Genomic DNA, 14490 nt, shown 5'->3' with positions numbered 1-14490 from the left:
ATCCATCCTTCATGAAATCCTCCCCACTCCACCAAGAGTGTCTTTCCGCCGTCCACCTAACCTTCGTAACCTCTTAGTTCATCCCTATGAAGTCCCCAAACCACCTTCCCTACCCTCTGGCTCCTACCCTTGTAACCGCCCCCGGTGTAAAACCTGTCTCATGCACCCTCCCACCACCACCTACTCCAGTCCTGTAACCCGGAAGGCGTACACGATCAAAGGTAGAGCCACATGTGAAAGCACCCACGTGATTTACCAACTGACCTGCCTACACTGTGAAGCGTTCTATGTGGGAATGACCAGCAACAAACTGTCCATTCGCATGAATGGACACAGGCAGACAGTGTTTGTTGGTAATGAGGATCACCCTGTGGCTAAACATGCCTTGGTGCACGGCCAGCACATCTTGGCACAGTGTTACACCGTCCGGGTTATCTGGATATTTCCCACTAACACCAACCTGTCAGAACTCCGGAGATGGGAACTTGCCCTTCAGCATATCCTCTCTTCTCGCTATCTGCCATGCCTCAATCTCCGCTAATTTCTAATTTCAATTTGCCGCCGCTCATACCTCACCTGTGTTTCAACAACATCTTTGCCTCTGTACTTCCGCCTCGACTGACACTCTGCCCAAACTCTTTGCCTTTACAAATGTCTGCTTGTGTCTGTGTATATGCGGATGGATATGTGTGTGTGTGTGTGCGAGTGTATACCTGTCCTTTTTTCCCCTAAGGTAAGTCTTTCCGTTCCCGGGATTGGAATGACTCCTTACCCTCTCCCTTAAAACCCAAATCCTTTTGTCTTTCCCTCTCCTTCCCTCTTTCCTGACGAGGCAACCGTTGGTTGCGAAAGCTAGAATTTTGTGCACACACACACTCACACATACACACACACACACACACACTCTAATTTTTTTTTAAACTACATTATTTTAAACAAGAATTTTAATAATTATTCATACTGCTTGTTTTATGTACGGTAACCTCCTTTGGCTTTATTTTAAGATGCAATTTTGGTCTTTGTATGATAAATTTTGAAACACAGTAGTTTGCAATTTTGAAACACAGTAGTTTGCACAATGCCACTTTGCATTCACTACACTGGTAGCTTGTGTCTTTGTGCCACACTTTCCCAGTAAGATTTTTGTCTCTCAGAGAACACACTACACATTGTTTTTGGTTCTGTTTCTTGCCTATTTGTCTCAGTCTTTTCCAGAAAATGTTGATAGTCTGGAGAGTCCCAATGTATCAGGTTGTGGTTAAGAGATCTCTGCTGTCTGCAAGACCTGCACAGATAGTTGTCACAAACTGTGATGATGTGAGGCTTTTCCAGTTACCTTGTACAATATACATATTTATATATATTTTATATTATTTATTTATATATTTATTATCACTATTAGTATTATGTGGAATGACAACTTTCTTCACTACTTCACTTCACAGTTTGATGCTCAGAAGCCCCATATGATTGTCGTTGGTGTGATAAGTGAACACCCAACTTGTTATAGTCTACCGCACAGGCGGGTTTTGACTTCTCTCTGCCTCTCTCAACAATATACGTCACAATCTCAGCAGTGTGCCTTGTACTTATCTTGTGCACATTTCTTTTGTCCTTCCAACAGAATGCCAAGATATTCTCTTTACGCCTAAAAATTATTTCACCTTGCTGAAGTTTCAGATCTTTTACAGCAGAAGGTAATCCCTGTCTAGATTTTCTTGTAGTTCCCACAAGAGCTGTTTTTCCAGGTTCCGGTTCTGAAGCAAGGACTGGACTGGTGTAGAATCTGTCTGTAAACAAAGTGTAACCTTTTCCTGACAGATTCCCAAGCTATGTCTTCGCAAGTGTCAGTGTACCAGGCCTCTCACCTGCATAAACAGAAAAATTCCAGACATAACATCTCTCCGACTCTGACAAAATGTTCAGTTTAATATTATATTTATTTGGCTTCTGTGGCATATACTGCTTGAAATACACACGGCCACGAAATTTGCACATGCCTTCATCAGTTGTAATGTTTTGAGAGGGTGTATATGCTCACTGGGAATTAGCAGACACCATATCCAGGAGGGGTCTCACCTTGTGCAGTGGGTCATAGCCAGCTTCACCTTTTTCCTTAGCAACTGAATTGTCACTGATGTGCAAGTTTCTCAAAATAGAAACAAACTTGTGACGTCTCAGGATGTTTGGACAATAATTACATGACACAACAGGATTCTTGGACCAGTGCTCTCATATACAGGATCTCACACTTACACACATATGGACTACAATTGCCAGAAACTTTCTTATTTCTATGAGAGTAACTCCTTTCCACTTTGACAGCGAGCAGGTAGAGGAAAGCGAATTTGTGCTTCATAATTTCCTTATGCTTTGTTGTGCATACAGATTAGTTTGCTGCTTTATATGATTCACCATACTGTCTGTAAGTGAACACAAAAAGAAATCTAGAGGTGTGCTGTTCTGGTCTAAACTGGTAAGGTTGCACTTTCCAGAGTGTCCTGAGAATGGATAGATATTTGGCACGTGATCATTAGTCGTGTAGCCTTCCTCAGAATCGGTACGGCGCGAAGTTCTCGATCTCACACTCACTCTTGGTCGCCCACGCACTGCAGGTGTGGTATCAGCAGGAACAATGGCAAGAACTTGGACGATCGCTCTCCTCGTCTGAATCTACCATAAAAGTAGTATTTGCAAATAAAATCAGTTACTACGGTAGTTACGTATTGAAAGCTCTTTCAATTGAAATCTGAATAAAAATATTGTGTATTTTGTTATCTGGATTCCTTACCTGAAGACTCAGAAACTTCTTATTGAATATAGTCTACGTCATCATCAGTATCAAGCAAATCATCATCCTCCGAAAAATCAACATCACTTTCTTCAAACTCGCGTGATAACTCAAGAGTGATTTCATCATCCGTCAAACCACATCTCACCATGACATCGCAACTGAGCACGCGCATGGCAGAATATTTGCACTCACAAAGCCTCACAAAAAAGGAGTGGTTCTCCCTTGTCCAGCATGCCCACACCATCTAGCGTCAAATACTTCAACTATAGCCTCTACTGTGCCTCCCAGACCATTGGGAGCTCTACGAACACGTAAAGGAAGGAAGGGGAAGATCGAGCACACGCGCCCATAAAATTACGGGCGTTGGATTTTCAGGCTGGTCAGGTGTGCCCTTATTTTTACAGGCATCAGCTCCTAAGTGTTAAGAGTGATAAAATTATAACAACAGACTTGTATGCCTAAAAATTACTCAACTCATGTTTTTGTTGCCTTCAGTCTGGAGACTGGTTGGATGCAAGTTTCCATGCAAACCTGTTCACTGAAGACCTTGGTCTCCCTCTTCAGTATCACCCCCACCTCCTGATCAACACCACACACACACGCACCTGTATGGCTCCATTGTTCCAGCTGACTCCAATGAGCCAGCACCACAATGACTGAAGTCTGTAATGATAAGGGATTCACCCGAAAACTATTAAAGTTCTCAGTCTTGTGTATATGCCCGTTTACAACTCAGCATCTGGACTATTTTTGAAGTTGTTACCTCCACTCCTCAAATTCTGTATATTCCACCCTATTAATGCAATGTGTTTGTAGTATGTATCACAATATATGTTACTGGCAAACATTTAAGATAATTTTGGAGTTAGACATCATAAGCACAACGTCTTCTAAGTGTACATATTTTATCATAAGATCTAAATATGAAAAAGAAAGTTACAGCAGATAGCCTGTCACTTATCACTGGAAGGAATTTATGAAGAAGAGGTTATCATAAAAAGCGAAATAAGGGTAATGAAATGTAGTTCAATTAAATCGAGCAGAGAGAATAAGATTAAAAAATGAGTTACTAAAAGTAGTAATAGGTTTTGCTATTTGGGCAGCAAAATAACTGATGGTACCTGAAATAGAGAGGATGTAATGTTGGAGACTGGCTACAACAGCAAAATCTTTTCGGGAAAGGGAGATTAGTTACAGAGAATATAAATTTAAGTATCAGGAACTATTTTCTGAAGGTATTTATCTGAAGTATAGGCTTTTATGGAAGCGCACCATGGATGATAAGCCAGTTCAGACAAGAAGATAATAAATTCTTTTGAAATGTGGTACTATAGAAAAATGCTGGATAGATCGTATAACATAAGAGGAGTTATTGAATTGAACTGGGAAGAAAAGAAATTTGTGGCACAACTTGACTAAAAGAGTACATCAGTTGTTAAAGCACATGATGAGGCATCAGTGAATTGTCAGTTTGGTATTGGAGTGAAGTGTTGCAGTAAAAATTGTAGAGGCAGGCAAAGGTATGAATACAGTAAGCAGGTTCAAATGGATGTAGTTTGCAGTAGTTATTCAGAGAAGAGGAGGCTTGCACAGGATAGACTAGCATGGAGAGCTGCCTCAAACCAGTTTTTGCATTGAAGGTAACAACAACAACATGCAAGGTGAATAGATTTTTTGAAATTTATTGCTGATGAATATTGACAAGGTGTAACCAGAATAGAGTCCAAATCCAAAAGCAGAATTGTCAATGAAATACAACAGTCACCAGTGAAAACATGTCAGTCAAGGGTACCAATGTACAGTCAGGACAGAACTGACCACCTTGATGGAAAGTGCAGCTATTTATGTATTCATTAAATATTTCACAATGCTGGTATTTCTATAGACATAGAATACGGTATTTCAAGAACCTTCCAGAAATGATAAACTCATAAAAGTTATTAACTGCTGGTGGTCGAATTTCAAGTGGTGACCCATAGCGCATCAGCCAGTGACTCTAACCACCGCACTGCAGTACATTCACCAGAGTTTGCAGCATTACTCTCTCTCCTGAAGAAGTAACCTGTCGTTTCAGGAGATTTCATTGGAGTCAATTACAACACCCTGGACCATAATCTGGTCAAGAGCCCTCTGTATGGTGGCACTGATGGATCCTCGGATTCTGGTAGTTTCATTACATCCTCTTCACAGTGATGTGCATTGAATGTGATCCCTCCCTTCGAATCTTCATGATAGTTTCCCATAGTCCAACTTTCTGCACAAGAGTAAAAATCCATACCTAGTCTCCCCGGCTGTATCTCACTGGCTGGCACGTGGGAGTAATAACCCCTTTGGTCTTTCTGCTGGGTGTTCAGGGTCCATATTGCAGCCAGCTACCTTGCTTCTTTGGTTCTGGTGATGAGGGGTTTCGTGTAGTCATCCTGGTCGTTATCGAGTTGAAATAGTGTATCCATTGTCATTTCAGCCCTGTGAGCGTGGATTAGAAGGAACAGTGTGAAACCTGTAGTATCGTGCTTCATTGCATTGCTTGCGAATGTCAAGCAGGCAGTATTGTATCCCTCTCTCTCTCTGTTGTACATCTAAGTACATTGATAGCATATCTTCATAGCATTCTGTGAGACTGTTAGTCTGCGGACGGTAGGCTATTATCGTGTGAGTGATGTCGCAACGTGGAATTCTCCGATAGTGGTCTCTACTGGAAAACTTTTCCACCATCCAAGATCATCACAACAGGTACACTGTGCTTCAGATGACAATGTCTACAAGAAATTTTGGATTCCTGGAAATATGATGGTTGACACAGCTTTGGTGACAGCATAGCAAGCAAGGTAGTGTGTACCGACTGTTACCCATTGATTCCCGTTATCAACTTTGGGAATCACCCTAAGAGGTTAATTCCAATTTGGTGGAATGGAGCTGCAGGCAGGATTGGTACCAGCTGACCCAGAGGAATTGCGGTACATGCTTCTGTCGTTGGGATTCCTTGCAGTGGCTCATGTAGTGTCTTAATAGGTTGGTAGAGATGTGGCCAGTGATACCTGTATTCAATTCTGTCTAGAGTCTTCACGAATCCCAGATGACCAGATATTGGCCTGTCGTGGAAATTCTTCAGGATCGCTGGCTGCAGATGTTCTAGGATGACAAGCAACCATTTCTGCCCGTTGGATGGTAGTTGCTGTTGTACAATGTTCCATTTATTAATTGGGATCCTTTTGTGGTTGGTCTCTCATTATTCAAGGCTTCTATGGTTTTCAGCAATGCAGGATCTTCCTTGTGTTCAGCAGCAATGTCATTTAATGCAACGATGATGTAAATTTCATCCACACTGTTGTGTTCTGTCAAATGATTTCTTGACAGGCAGTGAACAATTTTTTTTCCTCCACAGTGGTGAACGGTTTGCCAAATCATTGTGGCTGGAACTTATTGATGGCCCAAACAACTGCAAGGCACTTTTTCTAGGCTGCAGAGTAGTTCATCTCAGACTTGGAGAGTGCTCTGGAATAATAAACTATCCATCACATTTTCAGTACTTTCCTGAATTTGTACTAGATCTGTCCCTATCCCAGAACTCCTAGTGTCAGTGTGAAGTTGTGTCTCGTCATACAGTGCTATGACTGGATATGTTAGTGCTTCCTTAAGGACAAGGAAAAATCTTTCTTGTGCCTCTTATTCCAGGAAAATCTGGCGTCTCCCTGCAGAGGTTCTTGCGAGGGACGTGCCTTGGTTCAGAAGTACTTTATGAATCTCTTGTAGTATGAGCATATTCTGAGGAGACATCACACTTCACAGACATTCTGGGGAGTTGGAAAATCTGTGACTGCTCTTATTTTCTCTGAATTGTGGTGGAGTCCACCACCATTCTCTAGGGAACTCAAGATTTTTATTTCTGGGTGGTATCCGCACTTTTCAGGCAGACACCTGCAGTCTGAACAAACTTTATTCCAGTTTCTTTAAATGTTTTTGAAAAAATGACTGTCACCCATAGGAAAGAGATGTCAACCATTTAAGGTTTTGGAGCAGGTTTCCAGTTATACATTTGAAAGGGGCTGGAACGCACAGTCCATATGGCATAACTTGAACTCATAGATGCCATCAGGAGTTATGAAGCCAGTCCTTTCTCAGTCAGCCTTTTCAGCTTCGATTTGGCAGTAGCCTGCCTGAACATCCATAGTGGAGAAATACTTTGTTTCTTTCACTCAGTGTAGGGTGTCATCAATGTGTGGCAATGGATGGACATCATTCTTCATGGTTTCGTTCTGTCATCAGTAGTAGACGCAGAAACACTTTTTGCTGTCCTTCACAAGGTCCATAGGAGAGTACTAGGGATGCTCTAAAGGTTCAATGTTGCTATCTTGCAAGATCTTCTCCACTTTCTCCTGGGTTAACCATCCTTCAGTTGGTCATACGTTGTATGAACACTGGCTAATTGTTGGATGATCCCCTGTGTTGATATGGTGTTTTACCGTGGGTCACTTGGTCTTTCTTTTCTCCACTCTGGCTATGAAAGAGACTGAAAATTTTCGCAGATTGGCTATCTCTAGCTGCTGATTTTCCTCAGTTGGGGCAGATCCTATTGGTAATGTGATATTATTGTCCTCCCCTGTATTGTCTGTAGTAGTAGCAGGACATGATTCTTTTGTTGATTGAGAATAATGTTATGTCTGCATTCTACTAAAATCACAAATTCAGAGGCCTGTGTTCTGTCATTGATAGTTAATTTTACAGTACATGTTCCTGTTCGCTGAACATTTCCCGTTTCCAACTTTCAGCATAGTCCCTCTTGTATCATGTAACTTTGTCTTCTGTAGTTGATGACAATAAGAATCTAACAGTTCAGAAAAGTGCACAGACAGGTTGGCTGTTCATTACGGTGTCAGTGAGATTTTGTGACACAGTGGCTGTCGTCTGTGGAGACCTTGCATCTTTGTTGGACTCACCTCCACAGATGATTGCCTTGCTTAGTTTTCTCGAATTCAGCAACTATGCAAGTGGGTGGTACCTCTGCACGGTGATAGGGGAACTGTCATGACATGACAAGCAATGACTTCGTCCAGCCTATGGCGATGAGCAGTTGACTGATGTGAATAGAACTATTGTGACAGTTGGTGTCTTATGGTGTAGTAGTAAACAAACAGTAGAGTTCTCACTCTGCAGTAGTGTGCTTGTCCAGGCAGCCACAGTGAAAACAGGCCAGCATCTTGTCCTCTATGCTCCACATGTCTGTTCTTCTGCGAGGAGTTTAAGTAGGTAGAGGAATTGGGTGTAACTGCGTTGGTTGGGAGCTGGGTTGTCATATCACAGCAATGGTAGAAGTCTGTGTTGGCCACATACATTCTTCATGGCTTGATCATCGTGTTGGAGACTGGTGCCAAAGATCAATAAACCTCTTCTTCAACATTCTGTGTTACCTCCTGACATATGGGGTCAAACATTCATGGCCACCATCTCTTGTATATTGGTCTGATAGTTCTGCCTGCCATAAAGTGCTATATATCTTTTGTTACAATCTGGCATGTGAGAGAAGCGATGTTATCAGGATTCAATCATACTGGTTGTGTGTCTCTTTTTCTGTTGCATTTTGTTATGGAACGTAGCCTTCTGTTGCTGGTAATGATGAATATTCAGCTCTGTAGTTGACTAGTGCTAATACGAGTCAACCATGGGTGCTAATACGAGTTAACCATCGACGTCTGTGAGATTTCCTGACATCTTGGAGACTGACTGTGGAGGAAATTCATCTGTGATGGCCTCACCTCCATGGATGGTTGCCTAGCTTATTCAGTGACCAGATTAGCAATTGATACAGTGAATGGCTACAGTAATAGATTTCTTCCTACAGGACAGCTATAATAATCTGTAGTTGATGGGTGTAAGTAAAACTGTTATGATGGTTGGTAGTAGTCATCAAAAAGTAGTCTCCCTTCTCTGCCTAGTGTACAATATGTCCACGGTGTGCACAGTGAAAACATACCAGTGTGTTATCCTCTGCCCTCCAAATGTCACTTCTTCTGTGGGGTGTTAAACGTGGCAGTGGAGTAGTTTGTACCTGCATTAGTTGGCTGCTGCATCGTTGTTTTTTGGCTGCAGCGTAAGTCCAAGCTGGCCGAATCCATTCTTCCTAATTAGTTCAACTGATGGTGGAGCTTGGTGCTAGAGATACTTACATGTCTTCTTCAACATTTTATGCTTCTTCACAACATATGTGGCCATGTTTGGCTGCTATATGTCACTTATGTACTTGGACCAACAGTTCTGGCAGTCTTAAAATGCTGTGCCTCTTCTCTTAATACCTGAAGTATGAGAGAAGTGAAGTTGTGGCGGTCTTCCACAACTATTATAGGAACCACATTTGGGTTATCAGTCATACTGTGGTGCATTTTCTCAATGTTCTGGTACCACTTGATGAATTCCTCTGTTGTTGTGATATTCTTTCCCAGAAAAGCTTGGTACATGTCTTCTGCAACTCTTTTCGTCAGATGTGAGATTTTTTCACCTTCTGTCATATTCGCATTCAGTATGATGCAAAGGACCAAAACATGCTGTGTGTATTAATGTATCCTTCCACAAAGACATTAGGACCTCTACTTCAATTGTTCTTCTGCTAAGCAGACTTGCTGTCGAATGTTGCCAAGATTTTGCTTCAGTTCGGCCTGTAATTTGTCCCGGCTGCTGAGCTTTTCTTCATTGTTCTTGAACCATTGCTGGACTGTGCCCTCCAGGTAAAGTTACACATTTGTCAAACGCATCATAGTATCCCACCTGCTGAATTTGGATAGCTTGTCAAATCCTTTCAGCTGTTCTGTCAGGTCCTGACCAGAGCCTCCAGAAAATACTGATACTGCATGTGCAGTAGACTTACTACTGCCACGGAATCTGTTGGTCTCTTGAATTAACGGACCTTCAGAGCAATGTACTGCATGTATTCTGGTTACTGTTCATGTAGGCAACAGCTTTTGCATTGCCTGATTGGAGCCATGGTGACATAATGTTTTGATATATCAGGTGTCCCCACCAAAAAAAAGGTTGTATTGTAACCAGAGTTAAGTCAAATCCGAAAGCAGGGTTGTCAATGAAATAAAGTGTGTAGCACTGAAGGCACATTTAAAGGTACATGTATCATGAACACCAGAGGACATCCAGAACAGAATTAACTTCCTGGATAGAGTGCACTTATTTATACAGACACTGAATACTTCAGAATCTACCAGTATTAAAAACATGGGATATTACGAGATACTTCCACAATTGATAAATACTAAATAACAAATAGTTGCTAGTGGTTGGGTTTGAACTGTCAACCCACAGCACACGAGCCAACAACACTAACCTCTATGCTACACTGCATGAACCATAACTCACAGGGATGTATGAAACAAGCAGAATATCTGGAACAAATAAACTAAAAAAGTCAAGGAACACAATAATCTTGAGAAGCTATATAACATTGCTGGTCAATAATAATGGAAATAAGTTGTCATTTGGAATACATAAAAGATTGCAATGTTGTACTTCAAATAAGAGGAAAACTTTCGTGATTCATTTGAACACACAAAAAGCATGGTTAGATGGTTACTTCTATAGAAGTGGTTATCGCATCTGAACTTTATTTCAGCACGAGATATCTTCAATAATCATTTTGTATAATTTGACAGCTTCATAAGTGATCTATAATTGACTGATGCAATGATTGGAAAAAGATGCTCTGCGTTATTTTACTAGTATTGCCTCACAAATAAGAACAATATAACTGCTGTTGACTTATCCGTAGAAAACGTGAAATTTTGAACAGTAGATCTATAGACTGTGAAATGAAACGTGAATTTTAAGAAGCACTTTCAGAAGATAAGAACACAATAATTTGTTTAAGGAACAATGGAAATGGTGAGAGAAATAGAATTGGTTAAAAATGGGAGAAAATGCCATAGTTAAAGTGAAGAAAAACAGTTTTGTCTTAAATGTCTTGAATTTGCTGGCTCTGGACACAAAAGATTTTGGTGCATTATCATTGATATCATTACAGGGAGACAAAAGAAGCAAATGAGAAATGGTATGCAAATTCGGTATATTGTGACATTTAATAAGGTTCTCTCCCCCCCACCCCCCACCCTCACACCTACACAATAAGGCAAGTCATTTATCCCTACTTACTGACATGGCCTATTTTTGTTGAAACAGACTGAGTCTTTCTGAACTTAGTCACTATAAGTTACTAGTGCACAGATTGTATAACAGTGGTTTCAAAGTTATATTTTAAAGTGTAAGAGCTCTATTGAAAGGATAGAAGGTATAACTGCAGTTGTTAGAAAAAAGAGCTATGTAAAATATATGCATCAGAATTCTCCAGTAACATCAAATGATAGGATATTCAAATTATGCATATTTTAACTTGCTTTCAAAATATGTGGAAAGAATTAAAACTGAGGAGAGGAAAACACCAGAATTGTATACTGCTTCAGTGGAAGGTAAGGAAACAAAACTTCCATATAATCTGAAAATGACAACAGCAAAATGGCCAGTGGACCTAGAGTACACTGGTCTCAAGTGTCCTATTACTTCTATCTATTATGAAAGAAAGATATGTCATTACATTTACAGCATATTGTATTGATTTTGCAGCAACAGACAAAGCTTGTTGCCTGTTGTTAATTATAACGTGGGAAAATCTTTATGGTAAGAAGCATTATTGGTTGCTGTTCACTTTGTAAACAGAATGCCATTGGGACTTGTAAATGTCAGGGTTACATGTATTCCATATGGTTAAATGCTGAAGGTTCTGAAACTGAAAGTTTAGATTGGGTCAGATACAGCAAAGAAAAATTGATATGAAGTTGTGTTGAAGTTGGTGAATTTAAATCTTTTCAAGTATAAGTGAAAGATAATTGTCAGTTTGTTGCTATAAACCTCGAAACTTTTGTTGAAAACTGTGTGAGCATGAAAGATGATCTCTCTAATGAAGTAAACAAAAGAGAGATAAAAAAAATACTAATTGAATTTAGTGAACAACCAAGTACTATCTAGGTAACCTTAATAAAGCAGTTTATAGCTTACAGTGTGCATCAGAAGCTTGGAATTTAATTTTGACATGTTTGATTGATAATTTCATTTGAAAAGAAAAGTACATAGTATATCAAGTATGTTGTTGCAGATAATAAACTGGCTGATATATCTAAACATTTGTTGCCAAAAAAATGGTCTCTCAAAGTAAATAATGTGCTGTGGTTGATTCACACAAAGGGACTTCTTGTTTGTTCATTTAATGTTTCTGTGTTTGTTGGACATATTGCTCTGGAAGTGTCACTGCATGTTAATTTTCTTTTATGTGCAATTATACTAAAGAGTAATTTAATTAGAGACAAATACTTAGTGGCATGTAGCATTTCTCTCTCCCCATGGTGACAGCAGAAGTGCATAATGAAAAGAACTTTGCAAGACACCATCCAGATGGCCACTTGCAACTCAGTGATTGATTGGAGAGGGATCTAAGGCATACACATCTTTATCATTGTCATCCTAGATGTGCCCAATAGGATTGAGATCTTGTGTTCAGGCTGGCTATGAAAGCACTCCCATATCTGCTTAGTGTTCTTCAAATCATTTTGTCAAATTACAGAAAAATGGGGAGTTGCACTGTCTTTGTAACAATACAGATCCAGTTTGCTTGCAAGTTGCTGTAGCCGAATAAATGGATGCTGGCATATCAGGGGCCACAATTCATCCCACTCTAATATCCACAGCACAAGATTACCATTACCAGCAGCTGCTTGAATGGTGCTCTGTTGAATAACAGGATGCATCACCTTGTGTGATTCACAATATAATCTTGCCCTACCATCTACTTGTACCAACAAGTGCCTTGATTTCATTGTTTTAGGTGATGCTCTTAAACCCTGTAATGTGCAGTGAGAAGGTATGCTATAGCAAGAAGATGGTTCTTGATGATATGGTTCCTCGCTGGTTGTTGGTGCCCAGCATTAAACTTCGAGATTTGTGGCACTGTGACACTCATGTCATTACATTGCCACCTACAGCAATAGCAGCTTTTTCTACAAATTGAGATATTTTGTGCATTACCCTCATTGTGACAGTGTGTGACAGGCCAGTGACTGCTTGAGTTCAGTGACAGTATGTCTCATGAATCAGAAACCCACATTATGCTGTAATCTTACCACACTCTCAGATCAACGGCCAGTACATGGTGTGATGAAATGACCGTCACGTGACATGTTGAATTACTCATTTTCTGGTAACAAAACTGTCATTTCACCCCTACATAGTAGCTATCTCTCATTAAATTGCACATGAATATAAACACACAAGACAAAGAAAACTGGGTTTACTGTTTTTAATCCTGAGATATTTCATCAATATTTGCTGTCAATAAAACACCCTTACCCTCCCATGGACAGTTTCCTTCCTGAAATGTATGTAACTTTTTTGTTGTTGTGGTCATATTTTCTACTTAATTCCTTTTGTATTTCATTTGTATCTGTCACCCTTCCTTGCATTTTCTCTACGTTGTTTGCTAGTGGACAAGTCTAGGTGGTGTTTTATGTAACCACATTCATCTAGTGCAATGTTTGGGTAGCAACTGCTAGATCATAAAATAACATTGATACATAATGACTGTTAAATGGATACTTATGGCAAAATTTTTATTTTGTATAATCAGTTAATAAAAGAAGGAAAAATATATTTTCAGTCATCGAAGATGCCTAAACCTGGTCTGGAAGTTGGTGCCTCTTCCGGCGATGGACCAATGGCAAAGAAACATGCAGGAGACAAAAAAGTGGCTGAAAAAAAGAAGCTGCTGAAAGATAAGAAGAGAACTTTGAAAAGGTTGTGAAATTATTTTGCAAGATGTATGATCTCACCACTTCATCCTGAAATCAGAAATGAAAGTGGATTGCAATTTTGTACGTGTGTTGTCAACAAAGGATTGTGTACTGACACTAAAAGCTCTAGACTGTCTACTTCTATGGCAAAGTAATCAAACAGTCCTGTTAAAATGATTTCTCGTGTGCAAGTGTCATCACCATCACCCCACCCCAAAATAAAAACTTTTTCCTTGACTGTAAGCTCTATCAAGTGTTAGTTGTTTGGCAACCCAGTTGTTTAGTGGCTTAGTGTAAAGTCCTTATTTATGTATACAAATTGTCTTGTAAAATGTCGGTTCAGTGTAAAATTTTAACGATAATTTTACGATGCCAAGTTTTGATACTGTCGTAAAATTTCTGTTTTGCATACATTGATTGCACAAAATCTGAAACAATGAAGCTTTGAAAAAAAATAAGCATTTTAATGCATCACAACTACATGTTTTGCAGGTGTGAATAAGTACTGAAATGCTGTACTAGCTTTCTTTACTTCACTTATTTAATTACGTATGTTGTTCCTTCATTTGTTTGTGCTTGTGGTTTTGTACATATGTTGTATTAGTTTGCACAGAATAATGTAACTAGAATGTAAATAATGTGACTTTTAGTCTTATGCATTCTAAAGGTATTACCTGCATGAAAGAGACTGTAAAATCATTGTTACTCATGTTTCCCCACATCAACCACTGTCATGCCATCTTCTCAATTTTATCATTATAGCATATCTGTGGGAACACCCTTGGTTTGCCACTAAGATTTTAAGTAAAGATTTTGAATTAAGTCTGATTAGCAGTCTTGATATATTCTTACCCCTCAACCTAT

At 39.8% G+C, this 14490-nt stretch overlaps 1 protein-coding gene across 1 annotated transcript in view; it reads left to right on the top strand.

Moving 5' to 3' along the window:
* The window catches only part of LOC126180158 (ubiquitin-conjugating enzyme E2 S), an 86604-nt gene extending 72150 nt beyond the window's left edge, over nucleotides 1-14454 (top strand). The window contains exon 5 of the mRNA XM_049924670.1: nucleotides 13494-14454. Within this exon, the coding sequence (XP_049780627.1) occupies nucleotides 13494-13637 (144 nt within the window). The 3' untranslated portion in view covers nucleotides 13638-14454. The remainder of the gene's footprint in view (nucleotides 1-13493) is intronic.
* Nucleotides 14455-14490: the final 36 nt, after the last annotated feature.

This window comes from Schistocerca cancellata, chromosome 1 (assembly GCF_023864275.1).
Source record: "Schistocerca cancellata isolate TAMUIC-IGC-003103 chromosome 1, iqSchCanc2.1, whole genome shotgun sequence".
In the NCBI taxonomy this organism is placed as follows: domain Eukaryota; kingdom Metazoa; phylum Arthropoda; class Insecta; order Orthoptera; family Acrididae; genus Schistocerca; species Schistocerca cancellata.
This window is presented reverse-complemented; position numbering and strand designations above follow the sequence as displayed.